This window comes from Mandrillus leucophaeus, unplaced genomic scaffold (assembly GCF_000951045.1).
Source record: "Mandrillus leucophaeus isolate KB7577 unplaced genomic scaffold, Mleu.le_1.0 Scaffold51, whole genome shotgun sequence".
Lineage (NCBI taxonomy): Eukaryota > Metazoa > Chordata > Mammalia > Primates > Cercopithecidae > Mandrillus > Mandrillus leucophaeus.
In genome coordinates this window covers 3258038-3274636 of record NW_012105475.1, presented here as the reverse complement: position 1 = coordinate 3274636, position 16599 = coordinate 3258038, and the positions used below count along the sequence as shown (strand labels likewise).

General features: G+C 36.9%; 1 protein-coding gene across 1 annotated transcript in view; it reads left to right on the top strand.

The window, feature by feature from the left end:
• NDC80 (NDC80 kinetochore complex component) overlaps positions 1 to 11955 on the top strand; it is a 54494-nt gene extending 42539 nt beyond the window's left edge. The window contains exons 14-17 of the mRNA XM_011996334.1: positions 1661 to 1753; positions 3907 to 4037; positions 5974 to 6076; positions 11757 to 11955. Coding sequence (XP_011851724.1) covers positions 1661 to 1753; positions 3907 to 4037; positions 5974 to 6076; positions 11757 to 11894 — 465 coding nt within the window. The 3' untranslated portion in view covers positions 11895 to 11955. The remainder of the gene's footprint in view (positions 1 to 1660; positions 1754 to 3906; positions 4038 to 5973; positions 6077 to 11756) is intronic.
• Positions 11956 to 16599: the final 4644 nt, after the last annotated feature.

Sequence of the window (16599 nt, the reverse complement as noted above, 5' to 3'; positions counted from 1 at the left end):
ACCATGAGTGTAAGTGAGATAAGGGAGAAGCCTGGAGAGACAAGAACCTAATTATGAAGGGGCTTGCTTACTGGTTGAATTTTTTTTATTCTATAGGCAGTACAGATCATTGAAGATTTTTAAGTAAGGAAATAACAATAATTATTGTTATTTTAGTAATTTCACACTGTTGGCCTTTTGAAGAATAGATTAGAGGTGCATGAGACTAGACCATGCAATTAAGAGACCTATCAATATCCTATACAGTGAATAATAAATGGTAGGGACCCAAAGCAAGGCTATTACAGTGAAGATGGAGAAAGGAGATTTAAAGATGAAAGCAACAGTTTGGTTGTCCATTTGTATGTGAAGGTCAAGAAAGAAATCAAGAATGCCCAGGTGTCTTATCTTTGGCAAATGGGTATGTAGTGATTGATAGAGAATGTAAAAGAGAAGGGTATAGAAGAGAGAATTGTAGGTTGGGATATGCTGAGTTTCAGGTCTCTGGGGCATCAAAGTGGAGAATGTCCAGTAGGTAACTGGAGCTGGGCTGTGTGTGTGTGTGTGTGTGTGTGTATGTGTGTGTGTGTATATATATATATATGAAATGTGTACTTCGGGAATCAGAAAAACAGGTTTAAGTAATTGATGCAGCATTAGTACTGCTGACATGGAAAGTGGAAGCTGCTCGGAGATGAGTAAACATGGTTTTGACCAACCATGAGGATCAGTGGAAGTTCTGGTTGCTTGAGTATCTGTTGGTGTTATTACAGGTGAATTTAAAACAACTTGTTTAACTTATTAGTTACTGCAGATAAAACATACCTTTAGAAAAAGTTCTTGGTGTTAGATCTGGTTTTGAGTTCTGGGCGTATGCTAGTTGTATGTGTCACTAACCTGTGTTTTAGCAAATAACAATAGCTTCACTAAATTTTAACCCCTAGATTTTTTTTTAATTTCATATGTGTGTAGAATTATCCTTTTTAAAAAAAGTCAGCTATTATACATTTTACTATTTTATGTTTCCTGCAGGAAACAGTTTCCTCTTGGTATAGCTGAAGAACATTCTCTATTAATTGCTGACATCAACTGGTATCAGCACTTGCCAACAGGAAATGAACTTGAAAAACACTTTTTTCTTTCAGTTTTGGTTTCAACTGATCTTAAAGTTCAAGCTTTAACAAGATTAAATGTGGTTACCTTATTACTTTTTGAAGGAAAGCATGACTATAACTAATAGCAAACATCTAATAAAATTAATACAAACAATTCTTTTTTAACATTTTAGAAAATGAACATAAAAATGAAAAGCTAAATAACTATAGTAGATGTAGTCTAAATAAAGCTAGATTTCAAATCCAGAGGCAAAAATTATTTATATATGAATAAAGTAATATGGCAATATTAATAATATATGTAATATATATGAGAGCTTAAAAAGCACTCACACAACAACTAGTGGAAAAACAGATATTAACCTCCTTAACTTTGAGGTTTCTTTGAAATTAATTTCTCTTTGGAGAATAATAAAATTTTTGGACAAATGATAAGTGAGAGTCCAAAAGGACTAGAAGAAATAACATTGTTCGGTTAGTTGATGGATAATATAAAAACGCTATAACTTGTTAAAATAACTTTGATGTATAGTTATGATTTCTCAACCAAGGTTTTATTTCCCCAGTTGAGTGCAATGCTAACAGAAAGTAAGAGAAGTGTGAGAACTCTGAAAGAAGAAGTTCAAAAGCTGGATGATCTTTACCAACAAAAAATTAAGGTAAGAACTTTGCTACTGTTTGTGTAGGTTATCCAAAGCTATGTCATGATTGCTTGATGAGTCATATATTCTGACATCAAAACCAAAATCTTTAAGCTATATACATCCTATAACTTGTATCTTAGATTAGTTTTCTCTGCCAAAGTTTATGGTAAGGAGTCATTTTATTTTGTTCTTTAAAGGACATTTTTCTGGATTAGAGCTATTTTACCATAGAACACATTTACTGTTCCTTTATCTGATATTTTATACTTGCATATGTGACTCAATATCCTTGCAAAACTAAACAGAATCTCTCCTACCTTTTTATAGAGATTTAGTGTTATGTACTGCTAAAGCCTGAACCCCAATAAGGTCTTTTGAATATGTAATTGCCTGCCAAGAGTCATTGTAAATTGACTATCCTGGTCACATTCCAAAGACCCTTTACATGCAGTCTAGAAGGCAGGTAAAATAAAAAGACTGACTCTCCACCATTCTACTGTCTGACCAGCATTGTAAAATATTCAGATGACTCTATTTATTACCACTTACACAATTCTTGTGAAAATTTTAACTATGCCAGTATTTTTTACTTATGTCAACGAAGTATTAGGAACTGAAAACTTTTCTCTTGGCTTGTATTATATTTAGGACCTATTTGTTTTCTTAAACAGTGTGAACTGTTTAGAAAATACACCACATAATATGATCTAAATGTGAAATATAAGACATTGGTAATCATTTTTATTTTTTCACACATCCTCTATGACAATGCTTGAGTTTACTCTCTGATGCACTTAAATGAAAGGCTTTATGACACTTCATCTTCACAAACCTTAGAAATGATGAATTTGGGCTACTTTGCCTATGCATAGTTAATACATCTGTGAAATAAGGACCTACATAAGGCCTCCTTGAAGCTCTTGAGAAAAAATCTTAATTAAAATATTATAAAATTTCCTGTTGTTCAAACTGGAAAATACTGCTGAATGAATCCTATGCAAGCTTTTTGAAAAGGTCTCATTTGGTAAATACTTCCAACTCACCAAAAAACTAAAAAACTTCACTTCCTAAATTTTAGCAGTTGACCTTGGCACCCTAAAAACTGAACCAATTTTATTTAGTTTCTGCATCTTTGAGAATAAAATGACTTTTAATTTTTTAAAGGAAAAAGTATTTTTTGTTCATAATATAAATGCTCATTACAAACAATAGAGACTCAAGAGAGAAAAGTATAAAATGGGAACTGAAATGTACCTTATAGTCTACCATAATGCCATCACTAGAAACAATGGTTAAAGTTTAGGGAGTGTCTTCCAGATATACAAACATATATTTTTTTAATGGTACCAAATCATGCAGTTTTTCATAATCTGTCTTTCTCAGGATATCCATGATATCTTTTCATATAAATGTAGAGAGAGCAATCCTTCTATTGTGTTTTTATTTTACATATAGACATAAGTATATATATAACTTATTTAGCTAGCCCCTTATTAATTTTTTCCCTAAATTTTCAACTGACAAATAATGTTGCTGTGAATATCTTTGTATATCTTTATGTATTTTTCCGTTCCTTCCCTTTGATAAATTTCTGAAGCAGAACCATTGAGTTAAAGGTTATATGTATTTTAAATTTTAATAAATATTTTCAAAATAAAAAATAATAATAAAATCGCTTTTTTTTGTTTGTTTGTTTGTTTTTTTTTTTTTGAGACAGTGTCTCTCTCTGTCGCCCAGGCTGGAATGCAATGGCACAGTCTGAGCTCACTGCAACCTCCATCTCCTGGGTTCAAGCGATTCTCATGCCTCAGCCTCCTGAGTAACTGGGATTACAGGCGCATGCCACCATTTTAGTAGAGATGGGGGTCTCACCCTGCTGGCCAGGCTGGTCTCAAACTCTTGACCTCAAGTGCTCTTCCCACCTCGACCTCCCAAAGTGCTGGGATGACGGGCATGAGCCACCACGCCCAGCCGCATTTGTTTTTATAATACAGAATTCCCAAAGGAGCGCTTTAAAAGTCTCTTGCATGTAAAACAGTAAGCATCTTGAGAATACAAATGATGCAACCTGATTTTACTTAAGTGCTTTTTATAATTGTTTTAAATCCACCTAGAGTATACAGAATGTGAATATCAAGAAACCTATAACCATGACTTTATCCTGATAGGAAGCAGAGGAAGAGGATGAAAAATGTGCCAGTGAGCTTGAGTCCTTGGAGAAACACAAGCACTTGCTAGAAAGTACTGTTAACCAGGGGCTCAGTGAAGCTATGAATGAATTAGATGCTGTTCAGCGGGAGTAAGTTTATATCACCAAGATTTATACCTTTCTTTTCAGATTATTAATTTAACAGTTCTGTAAAATTCTATCTATTTTTATTTGCTTTAATTTATAGTATACAGGTATTTAGGATGGAAAGAATGGTATATAGAACTTAAGTACAACTACTTACAACCTGAGAGCTTTCCCTATCAACAGATACATTCTGTTAGTATTACAGTTACTGTCTACCAAGAAATCATTAATCTTTAGATCTAGTTAATAAATGGCTTTTAATCCCTGAAAAAAACATAAAATATTTTACATCAATTCAAATAAATTTGGCTATTTGTTAGTGAATTTTAATAAAATTCCACTAAGCTTTAATAAACTCCACTGAGCTCATGTTTTTATTTCCTAGAAATTATGTATATTATATAATAAAATGTAATTATACTATAAATTATAGTCAGTCTACTATAACACAGCATGTGCCTTCTAAGTAGTTACCATGCTATGCAAAAATCATGCCATAAAAATCACAGGACCTATGGGAAAACTGATATTGAGGCATAGCATTAAAAACTTTCATCAGTAGTCAGGCTCAGTGGCACACACCTGTAGTCCCAGCTACTCGCGAGGCCCAGACAGGAGAATCACTTGAGCATAGAAGTTCAAGGCTATCCTGGGCAACATAGCAAGACTCCGTCTCTAGAAAAAAATTTAAAACTCCATCGGTGACACATATAAACAAAAGATAAGAATCAAACAAAAATGTTAGCACAATGATACACATATTTAATGATTAAGAAATACATAATGCTACGATCAATATGGGACCCTTCGTATTAAAAAGACCTCTAGTTTGATTTGAGAAACGGGCATTCAGGAGGCGGCAGACTGAGTTACTGTAAAGGGTAGAAAGTGGGTTATCTGAAGTGGGATGGAAATTGCAACATCAGTAGTGGATGCATGTGGCTCATTACATATGCAGTGCCCTGAGTGGCTAGTGTACATTTGATGTGTGTGCTTACGTTTGTGTGTTCCTTTGCATCTGGATTCAGCTGGGTGCAGTTTTCTGCATTCACCAAGTATTTCTCAGGGAAGAAATTGGCATAAGCAAACATGAAATTTGCCAGATTATGCTCATATTTCCAAACAAACATAACAGAACTGCCTATATATTTTATTGTATTTCTTAGAAGTACTGTATAATCAAATTGTACATTGTCAGGATCTCCTCCTTCTCAGTTTCCTTACAATTTTTGAAACTTACATAGGAAAAGTTTTAGCCACACTATATAACAATTACAACAACAAACAGTGGCATCCTTTCTTTAAATAATATTCTGTCTCTGTGTATATAATGCTCTTGTGCAACTTATATAAAATCAATATACTGAACAGTTAATCCATAGGCTTTGTGTACATTTATGTAAAATATGCATTTTTTAAGTCTTAAGTTGCCGTCAAATAACTGAAAAATTTCCTACTTTGAGACTGCAAGTACAAGCCTTGTAAAAGTCATTTCTCTTCACTTTATTTGTAGGCCAAGGGTAGAAAACTCAGTTGAGATTTATTTGGCCTGCAATTTTATTGGTTTTAATTTGAATTTGAATTCCTACAAGTAAGACTTCTACTCCCCCATTTGCAAAGTTTTGTCTTGCCCAGAAAGCATTTGAGTTTACAATCCCTTTGGAGACTCAGTTACAACCCTTCGCTCCAAAGCTTTAGACGTTAAAACATGAAGTTTTGGTGCTTTTTTGTTTTGTTGCTTGCAAAGAATCTTTGAAAATGTTTATATTTCTCTTTTAATGATTGATAGTAGGACCTCTACAGATTATGCATATAGCATGCAGCACACAAATCAATCACAGTTTGGTTTTACTGAATGTGGAAATGGGAAGTGAGCTAACTAGAACTGATGTATTCATTTTTTTCCTGGACAACTTAAACAAGAGTTTTTGTTCTGCAGATACCAACTAGTTGTGCAAACCACGACTGAAGAAAGACGAAAAGTGGGAAATAACTTACAACGTCTGTTAGAGATGGTTGCTACACATGTCGGGTCGGTAGAGGTAAGTATGTGATGGTCTTTCCTATATTCCAAGAAAGGTTTTTAAAAGTTTGATGTATTTCTGCTTTCTTCCATAGAAATTGAATGATGAATTTTATTTCTATTTAAAGTGTGATCTAGCAAACATTTATCAGAATAATCTTGTCTAGTGGTATGGCAACATGATGCAGGGGAACATTTGTGCATTTTATTTTATTTATTTTTATTTATTTTCTGAGACAGAGTTTCACTCTCGTCACCCAGGCTAGAGTCCAATGGCATGGTCTTGACTCACTGCAACCTCCACCTCCCAGGTTCAAGTGATTCTCCTGTCTCAGCCTCCCAAGTAGCTGGGATTACAGGATCCCATCACCACACCCAGCTAAGTTTTGTATTTTTAGTAGAGACAGGGTTTCACCATGTTGGCCAGGCTGGTCTCAAATTCCTGACCTCAGGCGATTCACCCTTCTCCGCCTCCCAAAGTGCTAGGATTACAGACTTCAGCCACTGCGCCCAGCCCACTTGTGCATTTTATAAAGTAATCTATTGTATTTGCATAAACAACATATCATGTTATGTATTACATCGACAATGTATGATGATGCTATGCCAGGCCATGTTCTACATACTGGAAACATATTAGTACATTTACATTCATACATTTAGGATTTCATTAAGTTTAAGATGAAAGGGCGTATCTTACAATGATTGTTATTCCTTTCTGTGATTTCATATAAGCACCAAGTAAAGTGTTTCAGAAGCATGAGGTTGATTTACCTTATCCCCTCTCTTCATACAGCTAAAGTTCACCAATAAAATTATCCCTCCAACCTGCTGCACGGAGCCCCAGAAGCTAAGATAAATTGCTGAGCTATAGAATTCCTGGTTAATGTATTAGGTGATAATATATTTCCAGTTTAAGAAAAAAATTCACTTTGTCATATTAATAGACTTCCATTTATTGAAAACATGAGCATGTGATACCCTACTACCCATCCTCTCTCCTGAAAGCCATTGAACTGCTGCTTTCTTGGTGTCAATGGTCTTCACTTTTTAGTGTGAAGAACTAAGAAAAGCATCCTAGATACTATGTCAGAAAACGTGGGTTCTACTCACTTTCTAATTCAAGCACTTGGTGGTTCTATAATCTTGCCTGATCCTTTTCAACCAGTGTTATTCATCTGAACCATATGACAAAAAATTATCTGAGTGAGTGTGTTTTCATTTTCCCAAGGATAGTGTACAATAATTCTATTCTAGATGCATAAGAGAAAAGTTTATTCATAGCAGACAATTGATGGCTTAGGTTGACAGAGCCTGTTTGTATATATCATTTTACATCTTTGGGTCTTTAGTTTCTTCATCTGTAAAAATGAAGCAGTTGTGCTAAACAGTTGTGAACATCCGTAGCACCTCTGACTTTCTTTTCTTTCTTTCTTTCTTTTTTTTTTTGAGACAGAGCCTCATTCTGTCGCCTAGATAGGAGTGCAATGGCACGATCTCGGCTCACTGCAACTTCGCCTCCCAGGTTCAAGGGATTCTCCTGCCTCAGCCTTCCAAGTAGCTGGGATTACAGGCATGTGCCACCATGCCTAGCTAATATTTGTATTTTTAGTGGAGACAGGGTTTCACCATGTTGGCCAGGCTGGTCTCAAACTCCTGACCTCAAGTGATCTGCCTGCCTTGACCTCCCAAAGTGCTGGGATTGCAGATGTGAGCCGCTGCGCTGGGCCATGATTTTCTATTATCTGCAGCTCTACTGTCGTCCTCTGTGTTAATTCAGTAGTAACTTATCACTAGGGATTTGTGTAATCACAGTTATCAATGTTTTAATCAGTTAAAGTTAGAATTGAAAACCTAATGGTAAGTTACTATTATTTTTTAGTTTCTGTACAGTTTGGTGTTATTGGGAAAATTAGACCAAATTCAGCAAACACTAAGCACTTACTTTGCACTATGCAAAATTTATGATTAACCAGTATAAATTCTTAGTAGCTTTCGTAAAATATGGAAGAACCATAGAAAGTCAAAACACACTAGTTTGGTTGTCCAATGAACAACACTGGTTGAATAAGGCACAATGAAGAAATTTTACAGTGAGTAATGAAGTTGGACTAAAGAAAACCGAGGCCGGGCCCGGTAGCTCAAGCCTGTAATCCCAGCACTTTGGGAGGCCGAGACGGGCGGATCACGAGGTCAGGAGATCGAGACCATCCTCGCTAACACGGTGAAACCCCGTCTCTACTAAAAAATACAAAAAACTAGCGGGGCGTGGTGGCGGGCGCCTGTAGTCCCAGCTACTCGGAAGGCTGAGGCAGGAGAATGGCGTGAACCCGGGAGGCGGAGCTTGCAGTGAGCTGAGATCCGGCCACTGCACTCCAGCCTGGGCGACAGAGCGAGACTCCGTCTCAAAAAAAAAAAAAAAAAGAAAAGAAAAGAAAACAGAGGGGTTTAGGTCTAAAGGTACCTTTAGATGGAATATTTTTCTTGTGGGACAAAGTGTTTATTTGAGCAGTTCCTGGTTGGAGCCCCATAAAGGTCTCACATGTCACTTGATGTTCTAGAACAGGGGTCAGCAAACTGCAACCTGCAGGCCCAATTGGGCCTACAGCCTGCTTTTGTAAATAACGTTTTATTGCAACACAGCCACCTCATTTGTTTTAGTATATCTTTGGCTGGTTTTGCGCTACAATGGCAGGATTGAGCAATTATTAAGAAAATCATCTAGACTGCCAAGGCTAAAGTAGTTATTTTTTGGTTCTTTACAGAAAAATTTTGCTTTTCCTGCAGTACACAAAATCATCTTTTTTTTTTGTCGAGGGGAAGGGGTCTGTTTAGGCATACCAAGAATTATTATAAAGCTGTAGTAACTAGCACATTGTAGTATTGATGCAGAAAGACCAGTCTCTGTGATTAAGAGTGCAGACATAGATGCATGAGCATAGACAGGAAATATATGTCTATGAGAGAAACAGTATTTCAGAATAGTCGGATAAAATGAATTGTTCAATTAATGAAGTTGGATCCCTACCTTAAACTCTACACAGAAATCAGTTCCAGATGAATTCAGAAATTAACGTGAGGCTAACTTTTTTAACTTTTACAAGAATTATAAGAGACTATCTTTATGCTTTAGGGGTTGTAAATGAGTTCTTAAATTAGACACAAAAAGTACAAACCACAAAAAAATTATTTACAAATTTACCTTTATTAAAATTAAAATCTTCTCTACATCAAAATACATGGAAAGAGAGTGGAAAGACAAGCCACAAACTGATATAAGATGATTTTTAAAACACAACTGGTAAAGGATTACCATCCAGATATACAATGGCCTCTGAAAAATAAATGGACCAAAGATTTGAAGGGGCCCCGAAAATATATACATCTAATATGTATCAATAAAAGTAATTTTTCTACTTGAATGAGAATTTATCACAGAAGAACCAAGGTGGCCAATAAACATATGAAAGTATACGTCATATTCCACACTTAAGAAATTGGCAAAAATTTAGTTTGATCATTACCAAATGCCAGCAAGGATGTGGAGAAATGGGAGTTCTAATTTATTGTTAGCAATTATGTAAATTGATAAAATAATTTTAGAAAATAATTTGGCGGCCAGGCATGGTGGGTCATGTCTGTAATCCCAGCAGTTTGGGAGGCCAAGGCCGGCAGATCACAAGGTCAGGAGATCGAGACCATCCTGGCCAACATGGTGAAACCCCATCTCTACTAAAAATACAAAAATTAGCTGGGTGTGGTGGCACGTGCCTGTAATCCCAGCTACTCAGGAGGCTGAGGCACAAGAATCGCTTGAACCCAGGGGGCGGAGCTTGCAGTGAGCTGAGATCGCACCACTGCACCCCAGCCTGGTGACACAGCAAGACTTTGTCTCAAAAAAAAAAAAAAAAGAAAGAAAGAAAGTAATTTGTCAATCCCCAAAGCCAACTTTCACTCTAGGTATATTTGCTCTAAAAAAATATTTACACTATATGCTAGGGGGCTGTACTAGGTTGAGTAGTGCCCCCTGCAAAAGTCACATCTATCCTAAATCACAGAAACTGACCTTATTTGGAAGTAAGATCTTTGCAAATGTAACTGGTTAAGATGAGGTCATACTGGATTAGGGTAGGCCCTAAATCCAGTGACTGGTATCCTTATATGAAGGTCATGTGAAGACAGAGGCAGATATTGGAGTGAAGCAGCCATGCTAAGGAACACCAAGGACTGCCAGGAGCCACCAGAAGCTGGGAAGAGGCAAAGAAGGATTCTTCCCTAGAGCCTTCAGAGAGATCATGGCCCTGCTGACATCTTGATTTCAAATGTCTGGCCTCTAGAACTAAAAGATTACATTTCTGTTGTTTTAAGCAACCTAGTTTGTGGTAATTTGTAACAGTATTAGTATTTGAAATAGCAAAAAAAAACAAAAAAACAAAAAAAAAAACAAATAATGTGGCATGTTAGTTTCCCATTGCTAATGTAACAAATTACCAACAACCTAATGGCTTAAAGCAACACAAATTTATCATCTTAGAGTTATTAAGGTTAGTCTAAAATGGGTCCAAAGGGCTGTAATATTTCTGGGGCCTTTGCCAGCTTCTAAAGGCCACCTACAGTCCTTGGCTTGTAGCTCCTTCCTTTATCATTAAAGCCAGTGCATGGCATCTTCTCTCCTCTCTGCCCTCTGCCGCTGTCCTTAAATTCCTTCTCTGACTCTGACACTGGTGATTTCCTCTTCTAAGGACCCACCTGGATACTGCAGAATAATCTCCTTTTCTCAAGATCCTTAACTTAGTTACATCTACAGTTTATTTTGCTATGCAAGCTAACAGTCACAGGTTCCTTTCTGGAATTAGGTCATGGACATTTTTGGAAAGGCTGTTACTCAGCCTACCACACCTGGGAACAAACAAAACTTCATTACCAGCAAAATAAGTAAATGTTGATATATTCATTCTAGAATACTATGCAGCAGTACATTGAATAAACTGCAACCATATGTAGTAACATGAATGAATTTTAAAATACTGGATGAAAAAGTCATAGAACATTATATTTAATATCATTTGATAAATATGAAGGTTAAAACTAGGTACTATTAAATCAATATATTATTTAGAGATACATTCATCTCTGTGTGTGTGTAATAAAGGTATAATGTAAAGAAAAGCAAAACACTATTCAGGCAAGAGGTTATATCTTGGGGAGAAAAAAGAAGATACAATTAGGAAAGGGCACAAAAAGAGAGCCTACATGGTGAATACAAATATATTCTTTTTAATTTTTTTTTTTTTTTTTTTTTTTTTTGCTAGCATCTTGGTCTGTGACCCAGGTTGGAGTGCAATGGTCCAATCTTGGCCCACTGCAACCTCCACCTCCCAATCTCAGGTGATCCTCCTGTCTCAGCTTCTTGCATAGTTGGAATTACAGGCACACACGACCACACCTGGCTAATTTTTGTATTTTTAGTAGAAGTGTGTTTCACCATGTTGGTCAGGCTGGTCTCAAACTCCTGACCTCAAGTGATCCGCCCACCTCAGCCTCATAAAGTGTTGGGATTACAGGAGTGAACCACCACGCCCAGCCCTTTTTATTCTTAACTTCAAAATGTTATCCTCTTGTTTGTAAATTTTACAATTAAACATTTTTAAAGAAATTAATATTTTTTTACTTTGACAATTGTTAATTATCTTCACTAGAAACATCTTGAGGAGCAGATTGCTAAAGCTGATAGAGAATATGAAGAATGCGTGTCAGAAGATCTCTCGGAAAATATTAAAGAGATTAGAGATAAGTATGAGAAGAAAGCTGCTCTAATTAAGTCTTCTGAAGAATGAAGATAAAATGTTGATCATGTATATATATTCATAGTGAATAAAATTGTCTCAGTAAAGTGTATTTTTCTCTCTTATTTCTTAATAACTTCAAATGGTGAGAAGACAAGGTAGTATGATTTAAACCAGAAGTTGGCAAAATACAGGTTGAGGATCCCTTGCCCAAAATGCTTGGCCCAGAATTGTTTTGGAATTGGATTTTTGGGGGTTGGGTGTTTTGTTTTGTTTTCAGATTTTGGAATTTTCATGATATCTTGAGGACAGGACTCTTGTCTAAACATGAGATTTATTTATACACCTTATACACATAGGCTGAAGGCTATTTTATACAATATTTTTAATAAATTTGTGCATGAAACAATTTTGACTGCAATCCTTCATGGGGTCAAGTGTGGCATTTTCCAATTGGCATTATGTCAGAGCTCAAAAAGTTCAGATTTTAGACTGTTTGCAGTGGCTCATGCGTGTAATCCAAGCACTTTGGGAGGCCAAGGTGTGAGACCCTACAAAAAGTGTAAAAATAAGCCAGGCGTGGTGGCACACACCTGCAGTTCTGCCACAGTTCTGCACACCAGCCCTATCTCCAAAAAAGAAAAAAAGAAAAGTTTCAGATTTTGAGACATTTTGGATTAGAGATGTTCTCAACCTACATTATGTGGGCCAAATCCAGTCGCACCCATTTATCTTCGTATTGTCTATGACTGCTTTCTTACTACAATGGCAGAGTTGAGTATATTCCAAAGAGACCATATGGCCTGCAAAGCCAGAAATGTTTAGAAATGTTTACTGTCTGACCTTTTACAGAAAGTTTGCTGATCCCTTGTACAAATTATACAAAGGTTGGTACTAACTAAACTTTTCAATGACTCTAGGCATATAGTACAACCCACTCCTAATCCAGAGCCCTACGGTTTTCCAAGAAGATAAAGTTCTTTCTGGCTTCATGCTGTCTTTACCCTGAAACAGAAGAATATAGAATGTGAGAAACATAAATAATAAAAGAGTTCAACCCCCTCATTTTAGAGATGGGAGTTTATGTCTAGAGAAGCTCTGATTTCCCTCAGATTACACCTCTTAGTAGTGCTGGAAGCCACAATGGAACTTACTCAAGCTGGTGCACAATCCAGGGTTCAGCCGCAGGAGCCATGACAAGTGAATATTCAGGATGTTAGAATGTGAGGTTTAAATTTCTGTTCTTTCAAATGTGAGTCAGAATGAAGAACATAAAAAGAAATGTAAGTAATATACGATAAAAACTTGGAATGGAATTACAGCAAGACTTTATGAAGAGAAGAGCATTTAGAGTGGAATAAAAAGACGTTACAGTTTAGGGATAACTAATAATGACAAGAATAGGCCGGGCGTGGTGGCTCACGCCTATAATCCCAACATTTTGGGAGGCCAAGGCGAGTGGATCACGAGGTCAGGAGATCGAGACCATCCTGGCTAACACGCTGAAACCCCATCTTCACTAAAAAATACAAAAAAAAAAAAATTAGCCGGGCATGGTGGCGGGCACCTGTAGTCCCAGCTACTCGGGAGGCTGAGGCAGGAGGATGGCGTGAACCTGGGAGGCGGAGCTTGCAGTGAGCCGAGATTGCGACACTGCACTCCAGCCTGGGTGACAGAGCAAGACTCAGTCTTAAAAAAAAAAAAAAAAGAAAAGACAAGATTAGTAGTTACCAATGTATTGAAAAATCTTGACTTCTGACATCTAATAGAACTTTCTTCAATAGAAATGTTCTATCTGCACTATCTAGTGTGGTACCAGCCACATGTAGTTATTGTGCACTCAAGTGACACATGAAGAAAGAGACTCAAAGATCTGAATGGACATTTCTCAAAATCAGACATACAAGTGGCCAATGGGTATGTGAAAAAATGCTGAACATCACTATTCAGAGAAATGCAAATCAAAACCACAATGACATACCTCACACCAGTTAAAATGGCTTTTATCAAAAAGGGAATAGGGTTCCTGGCAAGGATGTGGACAAAAGGGAACCCTCCTCCGCTGTTGATGGGAATGTAAATTAGTGCAGCCACTGTGGAAAACTGGAGGTTCCTGAAAAAATTAAAAATAGGACTATCATATGATCCAGCAATCCCACTGCTGGGTATATATCCGAAAGAAAAGAAATCAATATATTGAAGAGATATCTGCACTCCCATGTTTATTGCTGCACTGCTCACAATAGCCAAAATACGGAATCAACCCAAGTGCCCATCAGTGGGTAAGTGGATAAAGAAAATGTGATATATATATACTCAATGGACTATTCCATCATTTAAAAACATGAAATCCTATCATTTGCAGCAACATGGATGGAACTGAAGGTCACTGTTAAGTGAAATAAGCCAAGCACAGACACACAGATATCACATGTCCTCGCTCATAAGTAGGAGTTATGAATGTGGATCTCATACAGATTTGTGGTTACCAGAGGCAGGGATGGGTAGGGGCAGGAAGGGATGAAGAGAGGTCAATAAATGGGTACAAAAAATACAGGTAGATAGAAAAATAGACCTAGTGTTCGATAAGTCAGTAGAGTGACTATAGTAAACAAACATCTATTGTATATTTCAAAATAGTAGAGAATAATTGAAATGTTTCCAGCATAAAGAAAAGATAAATGTTTAAGGTGGTGGATGTTCCATTTACCCTGATTTGGTTATTATACATTATATTAATATATTAACATCAAAATATCACATGTACTCCAGAAATAATGCACATCTATTATGTATCAATAAAAAATAAAACTGCCACAGTCATAAATGAAATCATATCCTTCGCAATAATATTGATAGAGCTGGAGGCCATTATCCTAAGTTAACTGACTCAGAAATAAGAAACCACATACCATATTTTCTCATCTATAATTGGGAGTTAAACATGCAAGTGAATTGACTCAGAAATAAGAAACCACACACCATATTTTTCATTTATAACAGGGAGTTAAATGTACACATGGACATAAAGATGGAAACAATAGACACTGGGGACTCTAAAAGTGGGGAAGGGTGGAAAGGAGCCTAGGGTTGAAAAATTACCTATTTTACCTAGAAGCCCCACCAATATGCAATATACCTATGTAATATACAAGTAATCCTTGAATCTAAAATAAAATTGTTTAAAAAATAAAAAGACTCAAGATCTTTGCCACTCAAAACCTGGTACGGAAACAGCAGCATCGCCATCACCTGTGAGCTTATTAGAAATGCAGACTCTGTTTTAAGAGACAGAGTCTCACTCTGTCGCCCAGTCTGGAGTGCAGTGGTGTGATCATAGCTCACTACACTTTCAAACTCCTGGTCTCAAGCAATTCCACCATCTCAGCCTCCCAAGTAGCTAGGACCACAGGCTCATGCCACCACATCTAATTTGGTTGCGTTTTTTGTTTGCTTTTGTTTTTGTTTTGTTTTTTTTGACACAGAGTCTCGCTCTATCACCCAGGCTAGAGTGCAGTGGTACCATATTGGCTCACCTTAACCTCTGCCTCCTAGGTTCAAGCATTTCTCATGCCTCAGCCTCCCGAGTAGCTGGAATTACAGGCATGTGCCACCATGCCCGGGTAATTTGTGTATTGTAGTAGAGATGGGGTTTCACCATGTTGGCCAGGTTGGTTTCGAACTCCTGACCTGAAGTAATCTGCCCACCTCAGCCACCCAAAGTGCTGGGATTACAGGCATGAGCCACCACACCTGGCCTAATTTTTTTTTTTTTTTTTTTTTTTTTTTAGAGACAGGGTCTCACTATGTTGTCCAGGTTGGTCTCAAACTCCTGGAGTCAAGCAATCCTCCCAGCTTGGCCTCTCAAACTCTAGGACTGCAGGTGTGAGCCACTGTGCCTGGTCCAGAAATGCATACTCTTGATCCTACCGCAAACCTGCTGAATCAGAATCCGTACTTTTTATAGTGTATTAACATAAACTACATATTTAAAGTTTTCATAAGTGTTGACATCTATATCTGTAAAACCATCATCACAATCAATCTAATGAATACATCCATCACTACCAAGAGTTTCCTTATAGCCCTTTGCCATCCATTCTTTTACCCCCACATCACACCAATCTCCAGGAAAGCACTGATCAGTCACCTTTCTGTTACTGCAGACCAATTAGTAAATTGGCAACAGAAACAGTAAGTTGATAACAAAGAAATTTACAATTTTCTAGAATTTTACATAAATATATGATGTAGCATTATACTTCTGCATGGCTTCTTTCACTCAGAATAATTCTTTTGAGACTCACACATGTTCTGTGTATCAATAGTTTATTCCTTTTTATTGTCAAGTAATATTCCACTATATGAACACGCTGAGTGTGTTCATCCATTCACCTGTTCATGGTAATTGGGTTGTTTATAGTTTTTGACTCTTACAAATAAAACGCAATTATGAACATTCATGTATAAATGTTCATATGGACACATGCTTTTTCATTACTCTTAGTTAGAAACTTTGGAGTGGAATAGCTAGTCCATATAGCATAGATGCAAATTTAACTTTTAAGAAACTCACTGGCGGCCAGGCATGGTGGCTCACACCTGTAATTCCAGCACTTTGGGAGGCCGAGGTGGGTAGATCATCTGAGGTCAGGCGTTCAAGATCAGCCTGGCCAACATGGTGAAACCCCGTCTTTACAGAAATACAAAAATTAGCCAGGCATGATGGTGGGTGCCTGTAATCCCAGCCATTTGG